Genomic DNA, 25,016 nt, shown 5'->3' with positions numbered 1-25,016 from the left:
GAGAACTCTGGAAGCTAAGATCAAAGACCATGTCAGAACTTGCCTCTGCAAAAAAAAAGTTGCTCTGATTCACCTGGCCTGAGGAGATGTGCTGCCAAGCTGGAAAAAGCCCTGCCTGTGGGGCCAGCAACCAGGAATTGCAGGAGCCGCCCCCCAACAGGGAGCAACACCCTGGCTGTAGAGCCATCAGAGGGAGCAGCAGCAACATGAAGCACTGATTAAGTGCCTACTATGTGCAAGGTACCATGTCACATACTGGGAATACATAGAAAAAACTTAATATTCTATTGGAACACTCAATCCCCAGATAGCAGATAGAAACTAATTATCCCCAAACCATCTGAGTAGCAAAAGTAGGAGGGGAAATAATCCTATCTCTTAAGGGCAGAGCTGTGGGGAGATAGGATCTGCTACACTGCCGTTGGTGGGACCATGGATTTGCTCAAATATTTTGGAGAGAAGCCGGGCAATATACATTAAAAGATGCAAAATTGGCCAAACCTAATGACCCAGTGATTCCTTTACTAGAACTTTACCCTAAAAACATGATTTAAAATGAAAAGAACATATTGACACAAAGCTAGTTATGGCTATACAAGAATATCTGTTCATTTTATTTGTGATTGGAAAAGAAATAAGTACATGGGAAAGAAGAATGGGAATGGGAAGCTGAGATTTCCCCTACGTGCCCAATGATTGAACAGCATAGTGTATGGATAAATGACATTACATTAATATGGTAGAGTAATGCAATGATGTTAGAAATAAGAAATGTAAATCTAAGGAAATATAGAAAGACCTATATTTAGTGATGAAAAAAGAGACCCACAGAACCAGAATTGTTCCCTCATTGCCTGTAACTATCTACTAAAGAAAAGAAGAAAAGCCATGAGATGAATGAACTTTGGAGTGACTTGAAAACAGACGCAGAAAATGTATTTCTTGTTGGTTTTATGGCCATTTGTTTGGTTCTGTTATACGAAATGATATAGCAGGTTATGTGAGATTCAGTGTCTTCTCTTTCAATTGGTGACCAAAATGCAGTTTAAATTGAAGAGAGAAAATGATCCTAACTCTCATTGGCAGATGCTAGGAAGACAGGAACATTGCTGTTGGTGGGATCATTTTGGAGAGCCATAGAAAAGAGTGCCCAAATTTATAATATTCTAAATAGATATATGCATTGGAAAGAAAGGCCTAATAACAGTGGCAGGGCAGGTGACTGGGGACAGGCACTAAATACCAGGAGAGAGGCAGAACTAAGAGCTGAATATGGGGAATAAGAATGAAAGGTAAGGCTGAGTAGGACAGCTTCAGAGCTATGTGACAGAATCACAGACTCTCAGAGTTAAGAGATGGGCATTTCTGCGCCATCTAGTCTGACCTATTACTAAATAATAGTCCCTACCCAACATGTCATCATAGCCATGTGCCAAGAAGTCATCATCTTCTAGCCTTGCTAGAAGACCGCCAGTGAGGGAGGCATCTGCTCCTCCTGAGACTTCTTACTACACACATGGATGGCGCTAATTGTCCTTTCAACATGGGAAAATTTGCTTCTTTGCAACTTCTGCTCATTACCATTAGCTCTGCCCTCTGTGCCCAAGCAGAACAATCTGACTATTCTTCCATGTGCCGGCCCTTGAGATATTTGGGGATAGCTACCATAATCTCCAGATTTCTTCTCCAGTCTCAACGTCCCCAGTTCTTTCAGCTAGTCCTGGTATGATGTGGTCTCCAATCCCCTCATCATCAAGATAAAAACTGTGTCCAGAACTTAACATAATGCTCCAGGTTTGTTCTGCCCAGGGCCAAGGCCAGCAGAAGTATCACTCGGAAATAGAAGGGATAAGTACCAGAGATTAGGGGCTGAATACCAAGGGTGGAGGTTAATATCAGGAATGGAAAAGGAGGCCCAGGAATGAAATAAGATTCTCAGGGATGAGATGAGACCTTGAGGGACAAGTGTATTAGAGATGGAGGATGTGGGTATTAGGAATGAGGCTGATCAGGGGTGGAGGGATCATTGTCGAAGATAGTGGTGAGTGCCAAGGATACGGACTGAGAACCAGGGGTGAGAGTATCAGAGAGGAGGGAGTATCGGGATTGGGGCTGAATCCTAGGGAGGAAGAGGGTATCAGTGATAAGGGAATATCATGGGTAGGGGCCAAGTACCAGGAAGTGGGATGATATCCAGACTTAGGGAATGAGTATCTATAGGAAAAAAACAAATTTATGAAAGCATATGAGACATACAACGAAAAGGACATTGAGGGACTCAGGGACAGAGAAAGCCTGAAAGACAAAGAGATACAAAAAGTCAGGGAGAAAGGAAGGGCATGGCATTTGAGAAGTGTTGGGGCTACTATCCTGCATCTGGCACAATTCACTCAGAGTCAGAAGGCTTAAACAAATAGTCCTTTTACTAAAATCATATTCCAAAATCCTCAGCAGGAAGCAATTCTCAAGGACAGTTTGCAAGCAAGCAGTGCAAGGGACAAAAAAATAAATAAAAGCTGGCTGGCAAGAAGGCTAAAAAGCAGCAAGCCTGGAGGTTCAAGAGCTCCCTAGCAAAATCTCCCAAATTATTTTCATTCTCCTCCTCTAAGTCCCAAATCAATCTACTTGAGGACAAAGTAAACTTCCTCTCTTATACAGCATTAGCTGGAATTGTGGAAGTGTGTGGAGTTCACTCATTCCCTGCCCTCAGTTCCACCAATACCCTGGCCCACAATAGGGAGAAGCTCAAACCGAAGGCGAGATGGAAAGTGATCAAAGTAGACAGAGAAGATGTGAAGTATTGGGATAGAGAGGAATCTCCCAGAAGAAATCATCTTCATGCCTAGATTAGGGCACCCTTGTGCCTCATCTCCCCACTTGAGAGCCAAAGGCTCTCAGGTGCTACAGGTGAAATAAATGGAAGTTTAAGCATCCTCTCTGTTCCCTTCCTCTTCTCGTCCAACCATCAGCTTGACTCCCAAGGTCACCTAGGCACCATGGACCTGCCAGAAAAGATCACTGCAAGGGAACATGCCCATCAGTGTCCTGACTCTCATTCTTCTCATTTGTTGCTTGGGCTTCTTGGTTTCCAGTATGAGAAGGAAGGGAGTCAGTGCCCATAGAATTGAACTCCAAAATGTTACTTTCGGGGAGGGGCGGGGGGGGGAACAATAAGAAAATTCATCAGGAGGAACACAAGCTTGATATCATCAAGGAAATCAATGGGAAAAAACACAGGAAGGAAGGGGACTTAGCAGTGCCAGATCTCAAAAAAAAAAAAAAACAAAACAATTTGTAAGAAATCAATTGAAATGAACGAAAAGAAATAAAGATTGATCGGTAAAACAAAATAGGCATCCAATACACAGAAGTAAATGAGCATAGCGACTTAGTGTTTGATAAACCCAAAGACCCCAGCTATTAGGGCAAGAACTCACTATTAAACAAAAACAATTGGGAAAACTGGAAAGTAGGCTGGCAGAGACTAGGTATAAGCTAACTCTCACACCATATATGAAGGTAACCTCAAAAGGGATACATAAACTAGACATAAACAATAATATCATATGCAAATTAGTGGAGCATAGAAAAAAATTATCTGTCAGGACTATGCAGGTTACAGTTCATGACCAGACAAGAAATAGGAAGGTTCACATGGATAATAAAATGGATAATTTTTTATTAAAACAATTGTTTTAAAGATTTTGTACAAACAAAACCAATGCAGCTAAAACTGAAAGAAAAACAGAGCAGAGGATGGAATTTTTGCAAAAAGTTTCTCTGATAAAGCTTTTATCTCTGAAATATAGGGAACTAAGTTAAATTTACAAGCATAAGAGTCATTCCCCAGTCAATTGGATGGTCAAAGGATATGAATTGGCAGTTTAAAGAGGAAGAAAACAAAGCTATCAAAAGCCAAATGAAAAAAATTCTCTAAATCACTAATAATTAGAGAAATACTAATTAAAATAACTCTGAGGTACCACTTGACATCCATCAGATTGACTAAGATGACAAAAAAGGAAAAAGACAGATGCTAGAGGAATTGGAGGAACATAGGTACAATGAAGCACTGTTGGTGGAGCAGTGAACCAGTCTAACCATAAAGGAAAGAAATCTGGAACTGTGCCCTAAAAGTTATTAAACTATATATACCCTTTGACCAAATAATACCTCTACTAGGCCTAAACTCCAAAGAGGTCAAAGAGGAAAGGGAGCCATGTGTACAAAAATATTTCTAGCAACTCTTTTTGTGATGGCAAAGAATTGGAATCTGAGGGGATGCCTATCAATTGGGGGATGATTGAACAAATTATGGAATATAAATGTGATGGGAATGTTATTGTATAATAAGAAATTATGAAGGGATGGTTTCAAAAAAGCCTGGAAAGACTTGTATGAACAGATGCAGATTAAAGTAAGCAGAACCAGAAGAACAGTTTATACAGTAACAGCAATATTATAAACATAATCAACCTTGAAAAACTTAGTACCAACCACAATTCCAATACTCAGGAAGAAATATGTTTTCCACCTCCAGAAAGAGAGTTGATAAGACTCAGTGTACAGATTGAAGCATATTTTCTTCTATTACTTTTTCTTGGAACATGACTAATGAGGAAATTTATTTTGCATGTCTATACATATTTGTACTGATTTTTATTTTTCTTGCCTTCTGGATGAGTTGGGGAAGAAGAGAAGAAAGGGATAGAATTTAGAACTGCAAATAAAATTGAATTTTAAAAAGTCAGCGTTTCAAGAACATGTAATGTCTATCTAGTCCAATAACCTAATTTACAAATGGGAAAACTGGGGCCCACAGGAAGGGAAGTGACATATTCAAGGTCACACAGCTGACTAATTCAATTTCCTGTAGCTCTCTGCTTCCCATACCAACCAGTGGTAGGGGGAAGCGACCATGATTGGGATCAGATTCCTAATCTTTCACGTAAATTCAAATATTGGTCCTTCCTCAGACCCTAAGCAGAGATATCAAGGTCCCTTCTTCCCACAGACATTCTCTCTTCTCAGGTTCCTGCCACCCCCCAGAAGGAGGGAAGGACAGTGTCAAAGACAGGGACAGTAAATGGAAAGAGAAAAAGAAAGAGTGGTAGAGACAGGAGAGAGGAGTGAAAATGAGAAAGGGAAAGAGACACAAAGACAGAAAGGAGACTGGAAATGAGGGGGAGAGACAGAGACAGACAGAGAAAAAGAGAGAACAAGACACAGAAGGGAGTGAAATAAAGTCAGAGAAAAATAAAATTCAAGAGACAAAGATAGAGATCCAGAGAAAGAGAGACAAGTGAATGAGTGAGAGGGTAAGAGATAAGCAGAAACAGGAGGGGGAAAAAAACCTGCAAGAAAGGAGAAGGGAATTAGCATTTATTAAGTGACTGCTACATGCCAGGGACTGTGCTGAGCATGCACTTTACCAATATTGCCTCATTTGGTGCTCCTATTAACCCCAGGAGTAGGTGTTATTATCCCCATTTTGCAGGTGAGGAAACTGAGGCAGGCAGCAATTAAGTGACTTGCCCAGGGTCACACAGTTAGTGAAGGTTTGAGGCTAGATTTGAACTCAGGTATTTCTGACTCTGGCTCAGAGGAAAAGGAAAGGGGTGGGGGGAGGGGAAGAAAGGGGGAGAAACAGAAGGGGGAGAAACAGAAGTGGAAGGAACTGGTGAGGCTCTCCATACAGGTGTAGCATGGGAATTCGTGTATGGCTCACAGGGAAGCAATAATAGACATCCCCAGTCTCTTCTCTCTCCCCCCATCCCACCTCTTCTCTAAGGGAGACTTTATTTCTTGCCAGGACAAGCAGGGCATTGGAGCCAGAAACTTGACCACTTTGCTCTCATCAGAAAGAGGGATTCGCCAGTTAGAATTATATCTATCTTCTCTCTTAAATATTATTTGCCTAGAGGATGTGATTTTGGGGTTCACTCTAAATTCCTGATTATTCTTCATTCATGGGGAAAGGAGGACTCCCTTCCCACCAAATACATAGCAAGTAACAAAGAAACGCATTTATCAAAGAAATCAGAGAAAGGTAATGTAGAATGCACGCCAGACAATAGAGTGAAGAAACTGTCTTGTTGAGAACAAGGTGACTCAGCTCAACCAATAGGGTCCCAGATCCCACCCAAGGGAAAATTTCCCCAAGTCTCAATGTAGCAAGCTGGGGGTAAGGACATGATGGAGACTCCTGGCTTCTTTCATGTCGACTTCTTCCCAGTCTCATTCTTCCATCAAGCAACCTGAAGTGGGATTGAAATTGTCCATCTTCTCTCTTGAAGCTGGAAGCCAGAAATACCCAAAGCAACTGCCAACCCCTGAAGAGACTGAAGAAACTCAGAGAAAGTGAAGAGACTGAATCTCGCATCTCTCCAACTCCACCCCACCCCTCGCCCATGTGCAGGGCATTGATTTCCACCAATGAGAAGAGTCCCCTAACAATGGGCTTTGGGATCCATCATGGCACTGTCATGAAGGGAAGGGTGAAGCTACCACTTCTTGGGAAAAACATTGGCACACCTGGTCATTCTCATAGACAGCGCTAGGCCCTGGTTCTTGCAGCACTAGTCAAGTTTGCCAGCCTAGCACATGAGGCCAAGGACAGTTGTATGTGTTGAGGAAAGTCATGGTAGGATGGGCAAGGCTGGCCCCGAAGAAACCCTGTGAAAGAGCCTTAGGAAGCCCCCAAATGCCCCACTACACATGCACCAGCTACCTCTTCTGATAATCCCACTGTCCATGCCCCCCCCCTTGGAATTTTCTTCCTTTTGGATCAGCCCTGTCCTCTCCAGACTCCCTGATCCCAACACCTGTTCCTGTGATGAATGTCATCATGGAAACCAAGACCTGGGTAAAGGGGAAGAAGCTTGTCAGATACTTTTTTTTCAGACAAGAGGCCCTTAAGGGAAAATAGAGGGGATTCAAAGCAAGAAGACAAGGGTGGGACTTCACAATTTTGCCCCAAGCTAGCCCTAGACACATACACAGGTGCAGACCCACACTTAATACACTGCACATGCATGCACCCGTGTACTCCCTGCTGCTGTGTGTGCACATACACAAACCTCTACAAATACACACACTTCTGCAAAGGCCCACATGGGGCCCTGTAATTCTGGCCTGGGTGCCCAACATGCACTTTCATCTCAGGCTGTCAATAAGCGCCCAGTTAGATTGGTTCCAGACCAATATAATCAATGAGAGGGGAGTCACAAGAAGGAGAAAGACAGTGATCATCAGGTATGGAACCCTGGCATGAAATCCTTGGCCTTAGTCAAATCCATTCACTCATCTACTCCATTCATTCACTCACTTACACATTCACTCACTTGCTCATTTATTCACCCTTTCATTCCTCTATTCGTTCATTCATTCAGCTAATCTTTATTGAGGCTCTTCTATGTCCTAGGCACTCAAATGTGACCATTTCTGCCACTGTCCCAAGGTCAGTTTTATTTAAGGAAAAAAAATACATACATTCTGGGGGGAAAGAAGATTCCTCTTAGCCTAACTGAAGGGGGTTATTTGGCAGGGGCTACAACTTGAGAGATGCCCAGCAATAAACTGGCACCAGGCACAGACTGGCTTGAAGAAAGGCTACAAAATTATTCTGAGAAAAGAATCTAAGCAGGCCCCTTCTACTCCTGCCCTATAATCATGAGGCGGAGGGGGATTCAGGGTGGGGGGGGGAAGAGGTTTAGAGGGCAGGATCAGTCCTTCACATCCACAATTAGTGGAGTGAGGTGAGGTGAATGTTTGACGCCCATGGAGAAGGAAGGTGCCTGTGGCTTATGAATGGTGACCGTTTGTACCTCATGGGAACCAGGACCTGGGTAGTTTGCCTTGTCACGGGGGTACCCAAAGAGCTTGCCCATGGAGTGGATGGGGCTCCGATTCTGGTAAACTGATGGCTCAGGCCTGGTGTGCACAGCTGGACCAGGGCTTTTGTGGATATCCTTGTTGAAACGCCATGGGTCTGAAGTGGAAGCAAAGCTATAACATGGGGCAGAATGGTTGACAGGGGTGCCATACCCCAGCCGTCGGGGCTGGGGGTAATGGTTAGGGGCTGGGTTAGGATCAGAGACACGATATGGACAGCGGTAGCCTATAGTGTACTGAGGTGACCGGCGCTCCCCAGGGGGATGAACTTTCTCCCAGAAGTATGTAGGGGGCGCTGGTGTAGACCACAAACCTAGAAGTCAAAGGGGACATCATTCAGGCAAGGTTAGCAATAGGGTCTGAGATGGGAACATTTACGAGTGGATTCCCAGTTTGTTTGTTCACGTCCCCAGTTCCCAGGAGGGCAGCCTTCTCAGGAGGGAAGTGCAGCCTCAGCTGGACACACAGCCGTTTGCTGGCCCTGATGTACAGGTCATCTCAAACCCTTCCCCAGGTGTAACATGCCTGGCTCTAGGGGGATAGACTGGCATGGCCACTGCCACAGATTGACATGATCCCTGAGGATTATATGACCAAAGCCACAGTCCCCACCCCTCTAGCCACTCCCAGAAGGCAGGGTGATCAGCCAAACACAGAGGTAAGGAATGCACAGAGGAGCGCTAAGGGTCTCAGCTAAATTAGAGCCTTTATCGACTTCTTGGCTAATCTTAGCATTCCTTGGACAGTTCCTGAGATCATTCTAAGACATCCCTATGTGGGAGACATTGAAAAAGAGAATCATTGGGCTTTGGAGGAGGACACCAGAGAGATGCCAACGACCAGTAAGGGAGCACACTGAGGTGGCGCCTGGCCATCTCACCTCCAGTGACCATCTATGAAAGATCAGTGACTTCATCTGTCTGGTAGCTAAAAGGACCCTGAAGAACTTAAGATGGCATCAAGTGGCAATCAGGATCAGATGATGGTCAGAAAGAGACCACCCCACACCTTTTATCTTTAAGACAAAAACTCCTTGTCGAGGGAAAGGAAGAGTGGAGGTAAAGGAAGAGATCTTGGTAATGTCTGAAGAACAACACAGGCAGAAATCTGGGCAGGAGAACTTGAGGTTTCAGACCTTCCAGACCCACTTCTCCGAAGTTTTAAAGCTGATACTATTGATTTCTTCCTCACTGTGACAGAGTCCATTTAAACTAAATGTGAATGAGTAACCATGCAAAGCGGGGGAGGAGATTTGAATCTCAGTGGAAAAGAGCCTAAGCCATGAGATTATTCATGAGTAATTATGTTCATGTCCCAGTTTGATAGCTGAGGAAAGCCCTCAGAAAAACCTAGGCATTGGGGAACTGGCATTTCATGAAGGCACCAAGAAGGAAAGATTGTAACAGCCCAAATTTTGAGCCCTGCTCAGTAATTTGACTGGCTACTGAAATGGCTACCTCATTTAGAGATGCCCAATGACCAAGCTGGGGCAGCCTGAATGTGCAATAGCCACTTCAAGCCATACCTCCTAGTGTTAATACATGAAACACTAACCCTCCTTGCATTGAAGTAAAGATATTATCTACAATCCAAGACATGAGGGACCTCCTAATTCTTCATGCAACCCCACACAAATGGGAGCTTGTCATTCTTGTTGTCATACAAAGATTGACTTAAGGCAGGAAGATGTGAAACAGTGAAGACTTTTCAATGCTTAAATGATCATCAATGAGCCTAAGGACCTATTGTCCAGACCTCGTGAGGGTCTCCATACTGAAACATGGATGTGGACCTGACCTCCAGGGTCCAGGAAGGGCATCTTTATTCTTTACCCATTTCCTTGCTGTTTTCTCCAGTCTCAAGATCACAGCAGAGTGCTCTGGATTTGGGGCCATAGAATGTGCATGTCTCCTATGCCAAGGCAGGCAGTCACTAGGGCTTCAGAACATTGACAAAAAAAGGTATGGGCTATCCCCTGAGGCCCACCTAGAATGAGAACTTCCCTGGGGCAAGGAGAATGATATCCTTCTTCAAAAAAAAACCTATCAGATAAGTATACATCAAGTTCTGTCGCAAGTGTGCCATAGAAAAACAACAAAGCCAGACCTCCTCCACATTTGCTTTCTCCACATGTCCCCCAGCCTATTAAGTGGCAGATTGTTGTAAGGAACACCTACACTTCTAACAGAATCTAGAGGGCCTTCCTCAGCTGTGAAATAAAACCTCTAATTGGAAACAACCTCTGCGAGGAGGTTTACTCCTTCAAGAACAAGACTCTTATAGATATTGTAGGCAATTTCAGGCAAGGAATCAGTGGCACATATGAGACTAGGTCAAAGCTGTCACAGAATTTAGGCCTGGATGGCAATAGGGCTTTATGGGTCATTGCTAAATGCAGAAGAATTTGAGTCTTCGTGTTACCAGTTCCAATCATGTTCACACACAAGCACACCCCTCATCACATATCCAATCCAGCTGCCAATAATGCCGGCCCGTCAGGTTGTTCTAATCTCACTCCAAGATGACCCGCACTCAAGACATTATGATGGCTTCTTTTCAGCCTTATTTTTTGACTTCAGACTTTGTATGAGAACCAGAGCCCTTCTGGAGGTAAAGACTGGGCTGTTCTATTTTGTGTCCTCTTGGCTCCTGCTACTTTCTCTGGGTAATGAATGTTGTATTATTCTAGAATCTCAGGAAAAGCTCAGGCTGGGGACCTGCAAGCTTTCAGTGCACTGCCCTCCTGGTATGAGCTCTGCAAGTTCCTGGCCTGGATTTTGGATCTGAACAATACAACTGCAGACTTGCCCCTGTTTGGAAATCCAGTAGACTGCTTCCATACTCCATCATCCAACTGGAAAGTTCTGCATGTTCAAAGTGACAGAACAGAAGGCTCCCCTATGATTCAGGCTTTTTGACCTGGTTATTCTGCTGCAGGATTCAGATTGGACTAAGGGCTAGATCTGAGACCCTGCACTGCCCTGGAATCAGAGTCATACAGCTTCTGTTCCCTTCTGTACTTGCTCCTACCTCAGTCAAAAGCCCATGACTATTTCATTTATCAATTTTCACCCCTCAGCAAAAGTCCCCTAATCAGTCTACACTGGATCTATGACCCAGGACTGGGCAGTAAATGGCAGCTGCCATTTGGTATCTGTTCCTGCTCCCTGTAAGGTCAAGCCCCTTTATTCCAGATCTGGGGCACACAGCCTCAGTCCTCTTTCAGTCTCTGTACTGGACTGCTCCTCAATGCCACTCCTGGCTAGACCCCATTTTTAGTGTCTACAGAACTCTTTTGTGTCTCCCTATGCTGACCTGGGCTAGAAAAAAATGACTCAGGGGGCGGAGTCAAGATGGCCACATGAAAATAGTGTCTTACCAGAGCTCTCTCACAAGGTCTGTCAGATTCCTATAAAAAAGTGAATTTGAGCAGATTTGAGAGAGTTAGAAACCGTGAGCAGTCTGAGTGGGGCAAATTTCCGAGCCAGGAGAGTCTGAAAGGCCGAAGGAACGAATCTGTAAGCTTGGAGAGTGCTCGGCATGCGAAGCTGCCCCAGGGGGCACCAAAGCAGAAGCGGCCGGCTGGGAAACCCACGTGGGAGACAGGATGGGAGAAAGCTGAGCTCCCAAAACCGGCGGAGATCCCCAGGCCTCCCAACACAGGACAGCAGTCGGAGAGGCAGCGCAAGGCCACCAGTTGTGAAACACCAACTCCTGAGGCTTGCAGCCCAAAGGTATGAAACACGGCTTCTTGAACTTCTGGGAGACATAATGTCCAGGTAAACGGCTCTAATCCCTCCCCTCCTCACCCAGAGAATTCCTCGGAAACAAACAATGCTGGAACAGAGGAGATAGAAGTGGGGCTTCAGTGGCCAAATAGTAGAAGTTCATTAATCCCAGAGGGGCAGAGGCAGCAGGGGTCAACACCAGGAGCCCAGACGTAATCTTGCTCCCCTAGGGAAAGTACCCACACCAGCTCAAACAATAAAGAGCTGAGACCATTGCTGAAGAGCAACAGTGCTGGAGAGCAACCGTGCTGGAGAGCAACCCTAGAGAAAGAGACATCAGGGAGCCAGACTTCTCCCCCACACCTCAGGAAACTGAAGGCTATATAATTCACAAAGCTAACAACTAGACTCACAATCCCCAGAATAAGAAAGCTGGGACAGAGAGCCCTGAGCCCCAAAAGCAGAAATTTATTGTAAAGCCAGGAAACAGCTAACCAACATGAAGAAGAACACAAAAAAACAGAGGCAAAAAATGACTCACTTTGTTTTTTTTCTGTTATATTTCTCAATCACAGCCTAGTGTAATCTAAATCTGGTGTAATTTTCAAGATCTATCTGAAATGGTTATGTGCATAGAACTTGGCTCTGCTCCTTCCTGCTACTCCACTGTCTTAGTTAGTCCCTAACGCATGCTTTCTTATCACTACTCAACAATGCTGGTATCATAATAGAACCTGCAACAGAGAAAAACAAACCACTGCATGCCCTTAAACTCACCCTGCATCTCTGTGGACCATTTGAGCTTCCAACCCCAAGCCTTCATATGTACTAATTTTTTCATCTCAATGGAACAAGGCTCTAAGCCCCCAAACAACTCTCATTCACACGGACTTATTCTCCTCACTCTATATTATTTACCAAAACTCCTTCTACACACCCAGGAGGCTCAGCTGCACAGCTGTCCCTCCTTTGCCAGTATACAAACCACTAAATAAAGCCAACATATTTTTATTCTAAGCACAAAGATCCCCTCGAAGAAAAATCTCAAAAACAGGAGCATCCCCTGAGCATGGGACCCCAAAGGAACACAAGCCTGCTTCAAACAAACTGAATCATTGAGATCGGTAATGACCATAACCGGGGATATGCTAATAAATGTTTAACAACTGGCTCCACTTTTAAAGTTTAATCTGAATTAACATTTTCTCCATCACTTTAAGTCTAAGATAATCAACAAGACAAAAACTCAAGCCTTGATTTGTAGTATTTCTCAGTTTCCAAGGTACAAATTACCCCAATGAGAGGTTAACAAGATTCTAGAGAGCTGGTTAGAGGTAGCTCCAGCACACTCCTGAACGTGACTGTATCCCCTCTAAGTAGTACTGTCAGTTCTCCCAGGGCAAGTTTGATCACCAACTGTTCCCTGCTTAGCCTAGCACAATGATTTCTCTCCACCAGCATTAATTAAGAAGAGTTACAGGAGGTTCCCAATTTAGTCCTTCCTCTCTCCCTGACACATCAATGTCACATTCTTGGTCTCAAGTCCTCTCCCTCTTCTCCTCCCACCAATCTCTCAAACAGACTACTATCACATCTATTATTTCTTGTCAGGCCTTTGGAGACCAAAGGCTAGGCTGATGTAGTTATTGGTTTCTACAAAATACAAACCTGAAGGATTTAGGTGATCATGGCTGCTGGGCTTTCAGAAGTGCCTCCTTCAATGCCTTTTCCTATTCAGTTCCCCATTAAGAGTTTCTGTCTCCACACTTACTAGCTGTGTGACTTTGGGCAGGTCACTTAACCCTAATTGCCTTACCTTCCCCTCTCAAAAAGAAAAAAAAATAGAGTTTCTGTTCCTCAATGTCCCATAACCTCTGGTACAGACATGCCAGAGAATAGGAACGAGGTCAGCAAGCACTGTCAGGAGCATAGCTATGGGAGTCCTTATGTCAGAATCATCGCTGACCAAACCGTCCAATATTCTCTGAGCTCCAAACCTCAGACAGGCTATTTACATGACCCATTACACAAAACATAATCAGAAATGAAAACAATACAGGGGAACATAAACATAGACATAAAAGAAAACCTCCCTGGTGCATGATAATCTATGAAACCATGCTACTATACCATGAATAAATCTCACTTCTCATGCTCTCAACATGTGTCAACAGAATCTGCCCTGCAACGAATGTTGGATAACAAAGGTCCTGGCTCTCTCTGCCTATAGACAGCCTCAGAACAGGAAAGATGTGGTGTCTTCTTAGAATGACTGGCGCAGGGGCCCCACAGCTGAATTTCACTGACTCCCTGATTGTACTAACCTCATCAATCATTGAGAACCTAGAAACAAATGCATAGTAAAAGTTGACAGCACCTCCAATGTGCTGTAAATCCTTTTTGGGAGGGGGCAGGGCAATTGGGGTTAAGTGACTTGCCCAAGGTCACACAGTTAGTACATGTGTCAAGTGTCTGAAGCCGGATTTGAACTCAAGTCCTCCTGACTCCAGGGCTGGTACTCTACTCGCTGTGTGTGCTGTAAATTCTTGACCTCCAGTGGTGAATGCTTAGATCTAGGTCTTCTGTCCTTAGGATGAATTTCCAAAATATCACCTGTTTCTGATAGAATGCACACTTCTCTGATTTGCATTACAAGCCATGATGAAGTAGGCAGGCTATTACTTCTTACACCCATGGTACATATTCCTATTTCTGATATGAGACAGGAAGGGTATCATCCTAAAATGTTGTACAGTTTGATCCAGGAATTCTGCAAGGACATTATCAATTGAATGCTGAAGTATTGCTGAGGCATTCACCAATACCCCAGCATTCATCGTGCCCACAATGTTTGTAGAAGAGCCATCTTCTACTGGCTGAAGCATGATTCAGATGAAGTTAGAGGACTCCCACAAACCCAATTTGGTACAAATTTATATCCTTCCCACCCTGATCTCCTCCTAAAATGTCAGAAGTTAGAAGAAGCGGGGAATGGCTATGGACCATAATTTCATTCTAGCCCCAGTGCAATGGTGCATCTCTCCCTCCCTTCAGGCACAAATCTCATCATCAGGGTCAGATGAAAATATTCCACAGGTAAATTCTCCTGAATTCACTCCCTCAGCACCATGCCTTTGAGCATACTTAGTACAAAACCTGTCAAGGTACCAGCTGGAGGTCGGGGAGACAGTCTCAATCACACTGTAGAGCCAAGTGATCTGTCCTTCCCTGTAAAGAAATAAATCAAGGTGGTTTCCATTCCCTTTCCTCCCAGTAGCAAGGTGATTGTATTCGAGAAGGGACTTCCATGTGTCTTCCTTGGGTGACTCCTGTTTGGCCAAGCTGAATTGGCGGCAGCCTCACTTGATAAAGTGGCCATGCTAGTGCAAACAGCCTAGTGATGACCACCTTGTACATACTACTGTAAGGTTAATAAGATAATAAGATATAATAATAAGTTAATAAGATCTTCCCTGCCCATCAATAGGCCTCACGTGGAGCTCATTAAGGGAAGCTTGCTTGCTTATAGGGAGGCTTGCACACCTTTTGTTAATAAGCTAATTAAGCAATGAGTCTGGTTGTGATGCCTTCTGGCTCTGAGCCTATTAGCTGAAAGAGTATTTATTGTGAGAGGTGAGGTTTTGCTTTGGGGGCCCACTTATGAGAAAAACATTGTGATTGCCTGATCAAGACTCTGAGGGGCCATATGTTCAGAACTCCCCAATTCATCAGAGGTAAAGGCTCTCTCGATTCAGTGGTGGATGTAAAAGCTTTGATTCAGGCAGTAGAACCATGTCTGTTGGTCTTTATTTCTCTGCTGTATGTTATTCTTTGTTTATATTTTATGTAATTAAAAATATTGTTGATCCCCTGAAACAGCTCTCTTTCCTTAGTAAAGCAGATAACAGAACTCACACTAGCAGTCATCCTGGGTATGGCTGCACCATGACCGTTACAACTGCCTGTCCCATATATCTGACTGCCATGGTAGGAGAATGGCCTCCTAACCCACCAAACTCTATTTCTCAAGTTGGGACCTTCCAGTATATCCATTCAACCATTCATTCAAGGATGTATTTCCCCCAAGAGACACTCTCAAATCTCCAAACCTGCTGTTAAACTACACAATCTTCTGAAGTCCATGTGGACAGGCCCCAGAACCCATACATTGACTTTTACCAGAAGAGTTATCATGACAGGACACTTGATCCTTCACTGTCCGCTTCAGTCCCTAATCCTCATCTAATGGACCTCAATCTGAGAGGGCTTCCTAGCTCCTTCCTGGCAGACCCTCTTTCCCGTTGGCTTAACTGAGGTGTTACCCATCGGGGTAAACCTACTCATCGCTAGCCTGACAAAGAAGATCCAAGGCCATATGTAAGGGAAACAGAGACCATGAAGATAAACTGATGATCTCTCCCCCCAGGGGAATGAGATCTCCTCCAGGCTGCCACCAGTCTGGGCTCTGGACTAGCCTGTCCTTCCCCTATCTCATCTCTAGGTTCTTGGTCTTGAGTCCAGCGCTTCCTCTTCTCCTCCCATCAATTTCTCAAATGGACTACGGTGTCTATCGTTCCTGCCAGACCTCTGAAGACCAAATGTCCTGCTTGGCAGCTCTGGGGTTCCTTAGTCAGATCTCAAGATATATCTACCCGTAGATAGCCTCCTCTCAGATCAAAGTAGCCCTTGGCTGACAAAATTTGAGGTGCAAACAACCAATAACTTCCCGACTCTTTCTCAACACAGCCTTTGATTGTGCCATGTGCCTCAGGTGTAGGGATCCAAGAACTCAGAAACTCCTACTTTGAAATGCTAATAACTCCCCAACTGGGGATCTCCCTTCCTCCATAAGAAAGAACGGAATCACAGACTGTTGGAAAGAATCTCAACAATCCCGAGAAAGAATCCTAGCCCCAACAGACTTGACAAGTGGCCACAGCCTTGGCTTAAAGACCTCCAGTGAGGGCAACCTGATATTCTCTCAAGCTGATCCATTCCCCTGGGAGCCAGCTCAAGACTCCATTGGCCTTTTCACCGCTTCCATCACTGGCCCTGGTTCTTCCCTCTGGGGCTAACCAGAACAACTATACACATACAGACACATATATGTATGTATATATACATATGTGTGTATACATATACATATATACATATACAAACAGAAATATATATACACTACCATTCTCTTAGATGTCCTCTCAGTCATAAATACTTATAAATCATAGAGTTGCTCCTGGTAATCTTTGTGCAACCTGAACTAGCCTTTCTCAACTTATAGAAGAAGAGAAGACTGGTTTCATTGTACCAAGATAGTTAAGACCATAAGGAAGTCAGAGGTCTGCAGTGGTGCTCCTTGCCTATAATCCCTGGGGAGAAATGGAGGAGGAACAGATGCCAAGGCCAATGGATTGATTGAGTTCTGGGGTCCTGAGCTGCCACAGGCCTAAAGATGATTGGATCTCCACACTAAGTCTGGTGAGTCCCTGAGTGTGAAGGGCTACCAGACTACCCAAGGAGGGGTGAAACAGCCCAGGTCAGAATAATGGATCAGGTTAAAGCTTCCTTGCCAAACCTGTGTATGGCCATTGAGCTTCAAACCTAGGCAAGATAGGGAGACCAAGACTCAGAAAAAAAGATGAAACCAGGGCAATTATCTGTGGCCCAGAAAGTCAGCTTCTAGTGCCAACAACCTGGACAAGGATACTAGTCTCTGCTTCTTAGGTTGACTCTAGCCAATATATACAAGTAGAGAGAGTTCAAAATAGTGAACCAGTGTTCCCAAATTGGCTCTCACACTGCTGAGTTGGCTGCTATGTCAGGAAGAAGTGAAAGAGCCAGACAAGGCCTCTGTGGGACTCCGGGGAGCCTGGTTTCCTGGGTGGCTTTCTCTCTGTGTCTGTGGGTTCCCCTTCTGTTGCATTGAGTAGCTTTAGCAATGGTCTATGCTGCCCAGTTGATGGATATCCAATTCACATCAAAGGTCTTGGGCAATGATGACGCTGTGTCCCAGTGACTGTCAAGATAGTTGCATCATTGATAACACTTTCCAAACCCTTTTCTATTCTCCCAGTCATGCTTATGTTATCATAGGTCATGGGAGTCATCAATCAAGGTTTATAGAATCCTAACTGTATAATTCTGACATCTCTATCACCCAGGATTTGTTATTCCAGTGGGAAAATATTGCACAATCAGACACACTGTTAATTCTTTACTGTCAGCTTTAGGTCATTACAGACCATCCTTAGAAGTTAACGTGCCCATATCAGTGTGACAAGATGGTCAAAGATGGATAAGATCCCTGGGGAATCAAGACAGACTCGTGCTCTTTGATAAGGGTTTCCAGGAGTGATCTACACCTAACATCTTGGTGGATCAGCCCGTGCTTCCCTCCTGGCATGTCATCTCATTGCAACCACAAAATCCTATCGGGCAGTATCACAGACACACCAACAGTTTTTGTATTATTACTGCCAAGCTCCCTGGGTGGGGTGCTAACAGCTGTTTCCAAAGCACCTGGGATTTCCAAAGCTCCTGGGATGTCCAAAGCAGGGGAAAGGTGTAGAAGGTGGTGAAACAGGAGGAATGGTGGGAAGCAGGAGCCCAGGCTAGAAGCAGCTCCCTCCTATGTCTCCCCACCTAGGAACCGATGGGCACACCCCTATCACCAGAGGAAGAGAATCCTCTCCTCCCAATCCCAACCTATTCAGGTCTGTCCTCCAAACACGATTCATAGCACAGTCTCCAAGCCCCCATCCATACACCCCTTTCTGCCTGAATGCTCCCCTCAGTTTCCTGGTCACAGCCCTTGTTCCTCTCCTCCCTGTGCCATGGACTGCCAGATGAGAAATGTGCTGCCCAAGATCATGGAAATGTGTGGGGAGAAGGCATTGGCAGATGCCTCAGGAGGCAGTAGCACCTAAGAGGTGCAATGGATAGAACGCTGGGCTATCAATAGGGAAGATTTGAGTTCAAATCAAGCCGCAGACACTAACTAGCTGTGTGACCCTGGGCAATGCATTTAACTGTACTCTGCCTCAGTTTCTCCAACTGCAAAGATGGGAATAAGAATATCACTATTGTTGTGAGGGTCTAACGAGATGACATCTGTAAAGCACTTAGCACAGCGCCTGGCACGTAGTAGGTACTTTAATGAATCCTCCTCCCCATCTGTATACTGAGAGAGGGAATCCTGAACACATCGAGTCCACAATGTCATTGCATTGACACTGTGGTATCAGCACTGGGGTGTCCATGTGGCATTGATTCATAGATACTGGGACACGGGCTTCGGAAGATCTGTGCACAAACCCAGATCGTGTCTCTAGAGTCCTAGGCCCGCATCAGCACAGATGCAGCAGATTAAGGAGGGAAGATGCCCAATATGCTGCCCATGGCACCACTACCCAAGAGCATCCCCAGACCATTTCTGGCTCCTCATGATTTGATGATATGTCCACAGAAATGTGTGTGCAGCAGAGTGCAGAGGGGGCTGTGTTAGAGCCCATGGAGTTGTTGGTGCAATAAGACAAGAAAGAAGCGGGTGCCAAGCGAGCCATCTCCCCAAAGGAGCACCTTCTCAGGCAAAGAAGTTACTGAAGATAAAATAGCATTTCCCAGATGTTTGCTGCTCCTCTCTGTAACCTGTTAACCCCAGCTCTGTGCTACCTTCCACAGCTTCATAGACTATTGCTTTGATTCTGGTTTCTGCCTTCTGACATCTCCACTGCATTTGATAATCCTGGTGAATTTTGGCTCAACACAGCCTCTGGTCCTCTCCCTTCTCCCCCTCTTCCTTCACTTCTCTCTCCCCCACCAAATGGCTGCCCCATTTCTCCTCTTCCGTCCAAAGGAGAGGAATCAGACTTCCCCTACCGTTGATACATATCCAGGGTGGTAACTCAAGGTCCCTCTAATCCTCTCCATTTTAAAAAACCTCAACAGGAAGCTTCACAAGCCCACAACTTCCAATCCCCCGTGACAGCCCAGCACCGTACCCTTTCCCCATCTTACGTAAGTTCGCTATCCGCTCTTCCATTGGAACCTGGGGGCAACTCGACACTCCAAAGCGGGTGAGCCTGGAGTCATAGTAATGGCAAGGCCCAGGACTGCACGAGTCAGAAATCCCTGCGGAGTGGATGGAAGAACAGCATATGCATCAGACCCAAGTCCTAGGGTTGGGACCCACAGTGGTAACTCCCTCTGACACTATAGCATTAGCACTGGGACATCCATGAGCATTGCAATGAGGACATTAAGACATGGCCTGGAGAGGATCATGGAGCCCATCCCCCTGCCCCACAGCAGCATTTCCCTTCTCAAGTGTCTTTAGATCTGTGGGCTTTAGGGCTGGCAATTGGGAGGCATATGGGGGTAACAATAAAACCTTCCAGGGACCAAGGCTGTGTCAAGAACCTTTCCTGGAAGGATTAGCCACCACAAGGAGTCACTGATCTTGGTTTGAGTTCTTCCATAGTTCTATGTCTTGCTAAAGAGAGATGGTAGGACCAAAAGGCCTCTGGGAATACACTGCTAAGAAATGTGAACTGAGCCAGATTAGCGGAGACCTAATTTGAAAGAAATTAGAGATTCATAGAAACGCATCTGTAAGCAAATAGTAACCCAGCAAATCATGATCCTAAGTGAGGCTTCATTTACAGAGCCCCAGCCCTGTTTTAATCCCTCTATAGGAGGTAGAATTTAGTCAGTGACCTTCTCAAAGACACAGTGACATGTTGAGATAACAGTGCATTCAGGCACCTTCATGACTCATTCAGCTCAGAGCTCCTGCCATGAAATCTATTAAAGGCAAGTTCCATTACTGTGTCCGAGGCTAGTGTAAAAGGCCGCAGACTGGTCTTAGGGACTGGGGTGGGATTGGGGGAACAACATTCAGAAAGCCTGGTCCATGAGGATGAGGTGGCAAGTTTAATCCTACCAGTCTCTGAGTAGACTTAAATGATGAGACCTTCCCAGTCTGGAGAAAACGAAGCTCAGAGCACCCTGAAATCATACCTTTGGAACTGAAAGAGATCCATAAATGTCATCTAATCCAACTCCTTCATTTTAAGTTAAGAAAATTAAGGCAGAGAAAGGTCAAGTGACTTGCCCACAGTTACATGGATGGGAAGTATCAGTCAGAATGTGAACCCAGGTCCTTTGACTCCAACTTTTCCAGTGGAGTATATTACCTCCAATTTATTGGGCATTAGTCCATATTTCCAGGATCAGGATTACTGAAGGGCAGTCTCTGCCCCCACAAATACCCTAAGCCCCGATTTCCATATCCACATCCTACAAAAGTGTTTACAACACTGCCCTGCCCCATTCTCTTCCCAGACAACAGGATTTGACCAAGTCTGGAAAGGGAAAGTAGCTTCAGCTTGTCCTCGGCAGCATGCCCTCTCCACCCCGCCTCCCCGGGCTCCCATTCTCCATCTCTACTTCTTCCCCAGAATCTCACGCTTCTCTGAGTGCCCGGTATGGAAAGTATAGGCTGGCGCTCTGTGCATGGAGATATCATGGCCTACGTAGCCTGTGCAGGATGGGAGGAGGTACCTCCCGGGCCCAGGACCTAGCAGGGAGAGAGGAGAAGGGAAGGAGAAAAGTCAATGCATCAGAATCTGATATACCATTGTCTTCCTAGAGACAATGAACAAGGACATCTTTGCCCACCACTGGTGAAGCAAGCAGCTCTCAGTGACATATGATAAAGGAACCAGGAAGACAACCCCACTCTTCCACTTCCCACCTTTTCCATCAATATTTCTCCCATCACTGTGCCTGGAATTTACCATTAGAGTTCCATTCCTTTGGGTTATGGCCTCATCCCCTATAATGATGCAATCCCCAAGTCCCTGAAACCTTCTTTAAATGGGGATGGAGGTCTCTACTCACTCTTCATCAGGGCCATAAGGACTGGGGTCTGCATAACTTCCTGCCTCGAGGGTCCTGATGAGAGACTCTCCTTTGAACGCTCAGCATAAAAGATGATTTTCTTCAGTTTTTTCAGTTTTTTGGTCCCCATGGTGAGGGGCCTGAGGTGCAGGTAGTAGGAATAGGTCAGCAAAGACTAAAGCTTGGAGTCAGACCCTAAACAAACAAGCAGACAGCTGGATTTGTCTGTGGTATGTAGGGGAACAGGGTTTCTCCCACACACACCTCCCAGAGTTCCCTATCTCTTTCTCCTTCGCTCCTCCTCAAAATTCTGCCTGTCTCAGCTATACTCCTCTGGCCCATTCAGCAGGGCCTGGGCAGAGCCCAAGCCCCTCTCACCACCACCACCTTCTCCAGTTCAAGCTGTCTAGAAAATAAGATGGCAGTTGGAGTTCAGGGAAGGTCGAAGGGGGATGACATCAGATTGGAACTTGGAATCTGGAGGTGTGTTTATTTCTTTGTTGCCATGGAGCCCAGACAATGTCCTGGAGGTTCCTATGCAGACCCCATCTGCAGAGTCCTTTGGATTCAGCCCACTCCGTTCACCCACCAGCTCCTCCCAGGATAAATGGATGGGGGATGAAGAGGGGACAAGGTTCCAGAGCTGGGGTGGGGTGGGAGGGCAAGGGGGTTACCCAGGAGTTAGTAGGGAGATTGGTCATGTTATCAGAAAACTAGGTCATGTCGTTCTTATAACGTTGGGAAAAGAGTTTGACAGGCAGGAAAGCAGAATTATAGAATGTTAGCCAAGCTAAAAGGGACTCTAGAGACATCCCAGAGATTCATTTCCTTGTTTATAAGGCAGAGGGGGTTTAATGGGTGGCATTTAAGATCCTATCCAATTCCGACGTCTTTGACATTATGAGTCTAGCCCAACCTCGCCATTTTGTTATTATTTAATTAACTAACGACCTTTTCTGTTTTTTCTTAAAGTGGCAGTAAGATACAGTGGAGAGAATACTGGGTTTGGAGTCAGGGAGATCTGAATCCAAATACAGCCTCTAACATTCCCTAGCTGTATGGTCCCGGAACAGGTCCCTCTGTGTGCCTCAGGAAACACTCTAGGATTTACCTACTAAATCACAGAGGGGTTGTAATATGGGACAAGGAACTCCCACCACCACTACTGGTAAAATCAGAGCTCCTTTGTCTATTCCATTACGTTATTTTCATAGATACAGAAAATTGAAGTGAATTGCCAAAGACTGTACAGCAAGTTAGTCGAAAGTGATGGTTCTGTGCAGTCAGCAGCTTGACTGTCCTTTTAGAGGTCAGACACCAGCCACGTGGACAAATCACTTAAACCTCTACTTAAATTTCCTCAACTGTAAAAGAAAAAAAATGAGGATAACAGCCCTACTGCTTACCTATGGAACCTTGGGAAGTCGTTATCCCCTTTGGGGTTTCAATCTCCTCATCTGTAAAATTAGATGGAAGGTCCTTTTTTCTAGCTCTAAATCCGTGATTCTGCAATTGGCAGAGGGGCACCAGGAGAAGGCGCAAGACCGGACACAGGTCTCCCTCACTTTGCTTCTCTCAAGGGACTCACTCTTTATGAGCATGCACCTCCTTTCCTTCCCATCAGCAGCAACTTTCATATAGTGCCTTCAAATTTGCAACACACTTTACATATGTTATCTCATTCTTATCCTCACAATACTCTGGGAGGTAAATGATATTATTAACCCCCATTTTACAGATGAGGAAATTATGGTAGATGGCAATTAAGTGACTAGAAGTTACTACTAAGTGTTCGAGACAAGATTTGAACTCAAGTCTTTCTGGTTCTAAGTCCAATGTCCTATCCACTGTACCACCTACCTAGTTGTATTTTCCATCAAGGAAGGAAACACAAGACCTTAAACCAGGAACTTGACCCAAACTGTCCACCACAGCCTGAACTACATGAATTTGCTGGAAGCTCCCAAAATGGTAAAAAAAAAAAAATCCCAATTTCAGACTGCATGAAGAAAACAAGGAAGATGAATGTGCTGTGTTCTCCCCTGGAAGGTCCACATCCGGAGGATCACTTTTAGTACTGGGCACATTTTCGTACTGGGAAGGATGCTGACAAACAGGAGCATTGCCAAGGCTGTTGACTAGGATGGAGAGGGTCCTGGAGACCAAGCCATGTGAGGACCAGCTAGAGCAACAGGAGCTGTTTACCTTCAGATTTCTGACAGACTCTCAGAACCAAATAGGAGCCATGGAAGAAAGTCACAGGAAGGTAGTCTCAGTATAAGGAAGACCTCCTTAGCACGTGGAGCTGTCTGACATTGGAACAGAAAGCATAGTGGGATTGTGAGCTCCCTGTCACTGAAAGAGTTCAAGCAGAACCGAATTCCTGAAAGAGGTGAGATGTTGAACTAGATAGCCTGAGGTCCATCCCTTCTAACTCCTGATTCTGTGACCTGGATTCATTTTTACAGAATCATAAACCAAACCATGCTTATTTTTGTTCTCCTTAAAAAACCACCAGATGAAGCCACTCAAACCACTGCCAGACCAAGAAATTTTACTGATTTTCTAAAATAACTTAATCACCCATTGACATGAACAGTCTTGACCCCAGAGAAGAGATGAATAAATTGTACGTCCCTTGATGAGGTGGGGGACCATGAGTACAAAATGTTGCATTTTCTAGCAGATGTGGTCACTGCGTGGTTTGGTTTTCCTTGACTGTTTTTCTTTATTACAAGGGAAGGCTCTCTGGGTGGAGAGATGATTTGCTTGTAAATGACATGTATAAAAACAAAAAAATCAATAAAACTTTAATTAAAATGTTTAAAAAGAAAGAAAAAAAATGATTGAATCAAGACCAAATTGAGATCAAGACCAAAGGAGCTCAGCACGGAGAAGCTGCTTCACTATCACTTCAAAAATGAATGAACCAAATTATTCCAGCCCAAAATCCGTTTCTCCTAGGGCATTCAATTCCCTTCAGACCATCAGTCATTCCAGGCCCACTTCTGACAGTGCCCTCTGCTTTCCCAGGGAGATGAGAGAGAGCTTGGGTGGAGTTCCAGCTACAGCACAATATTGGTTGGTGCAGAGTCCTGGGCACAGAGCCTCCTCACTCCTCCTAGTCAGCTTTTCCAATCTGCTCTTGAACAGAGGCAGCAACAACAGGGAGAGGAAGACAGGGAGTGAGGGAGAGAGCGAGAGAGGAAGTGAGAGAGGGAGGGAGAGAGGGAGAGGGAGAGAGAGAGAGAGAGAGAGAGAGAGAGAGAGAGAGAAGTCTGTGTGTCCCAGCCAATGTGGCCTCCTGCCATGTTTACAAGCCGCTGAGGTACAGGACGAGGGTTGGAGGAAAGGGAAATTGGGGAGGGGATGGAGGGTTGGGAACCCCCTCCCACCTTCATCTCCCCAGTTGGCCAGACTCCCTGGCCTCACTCCAGTCCTCCTCTCTGAAATGTTTCCACATGAGGCCCCACCCTTGCCCCCTACCTCCTCCTCTGC

General features: G+C 45.2%; 1 protein-coding gene across 1 annotated transcript; it reads right to left on the bottom strand.

Moving 5' to 3' along the window:
- Positions 1–7,446: 7,446 nt before the first annotated feature.
- Positions 7,447–21,928, bottom strand: ODF3L1 (outer dense fiber of sperm tails 3 like 1). Its single transcript, XM_036769663.1, has 4 exons — positions 21,519–21,928; positions 21,085–21,195; positions 19,635–19,748; positions 7,447–8,206 (listed from the first exon to the last, which is right to left on the bottom strand). The coding sequence occupies exons 1-4, from the start codon at positions 21,646–21,648 to the stop codon at positions 7,725–7,727; spliced, it is 837 nt and encodes a 278-aa protein (XP_036625558.1). The 5' UTR covers positions 21,649–21,928; the 3' UTR covers positions 7,447–7,724.
- Positions 21,929–25,016: the final 3,088 nt, after the last annotated feature.

Source organism: Trichosurus vulpecula, chromosome 8 (assembly GCF_011100635.1).
Source record: "Trichosurus vulpecula isolate mTriVul1 chromosome 8, mTriVul1.pri, whole genome shotgun sequence".
In the NCBI taxonomy this organism is placed as follows: Eukaryota; Metazoa; Chordata; class Mammalia; order Diprotodontia; family Phalangeridae; genus Trichosurus; species Trichosurus vulpecula.
Note: the sequence above shows the minus strand (reverse complement) of the source record. Positions and strands in the feature narration are given on the sequence as shown.

What these genes read in the sequence shown, in the direction of transcription:
- ODF3L1 (XM_036769663.1), bottom strand. Translation starts at nt 21,648, where the DNA reads ATGGGGACCAAAAAACTGAAAAAACTGAAGAAAATCATCTTTTATGCT. An exon ending in CCTTATGGCCCTGATGAAGA is followed by an intron (nt 21,196 to 21,518) that starts GTGAGTAGAGAC and finishes TCTCCCTGCTAG; the next exon opens with GTCCTGGGCCCGGGAGGTAC. An exon ending in AGAGCGGATAGCGAACTTAC is followed by an intron (nt 8,207 to 19,634) that starts GTAAGATGGGGA and finishes TTTGACTTCTAG; the next exon opens with GTTTGTGGTCTACACCAGCG.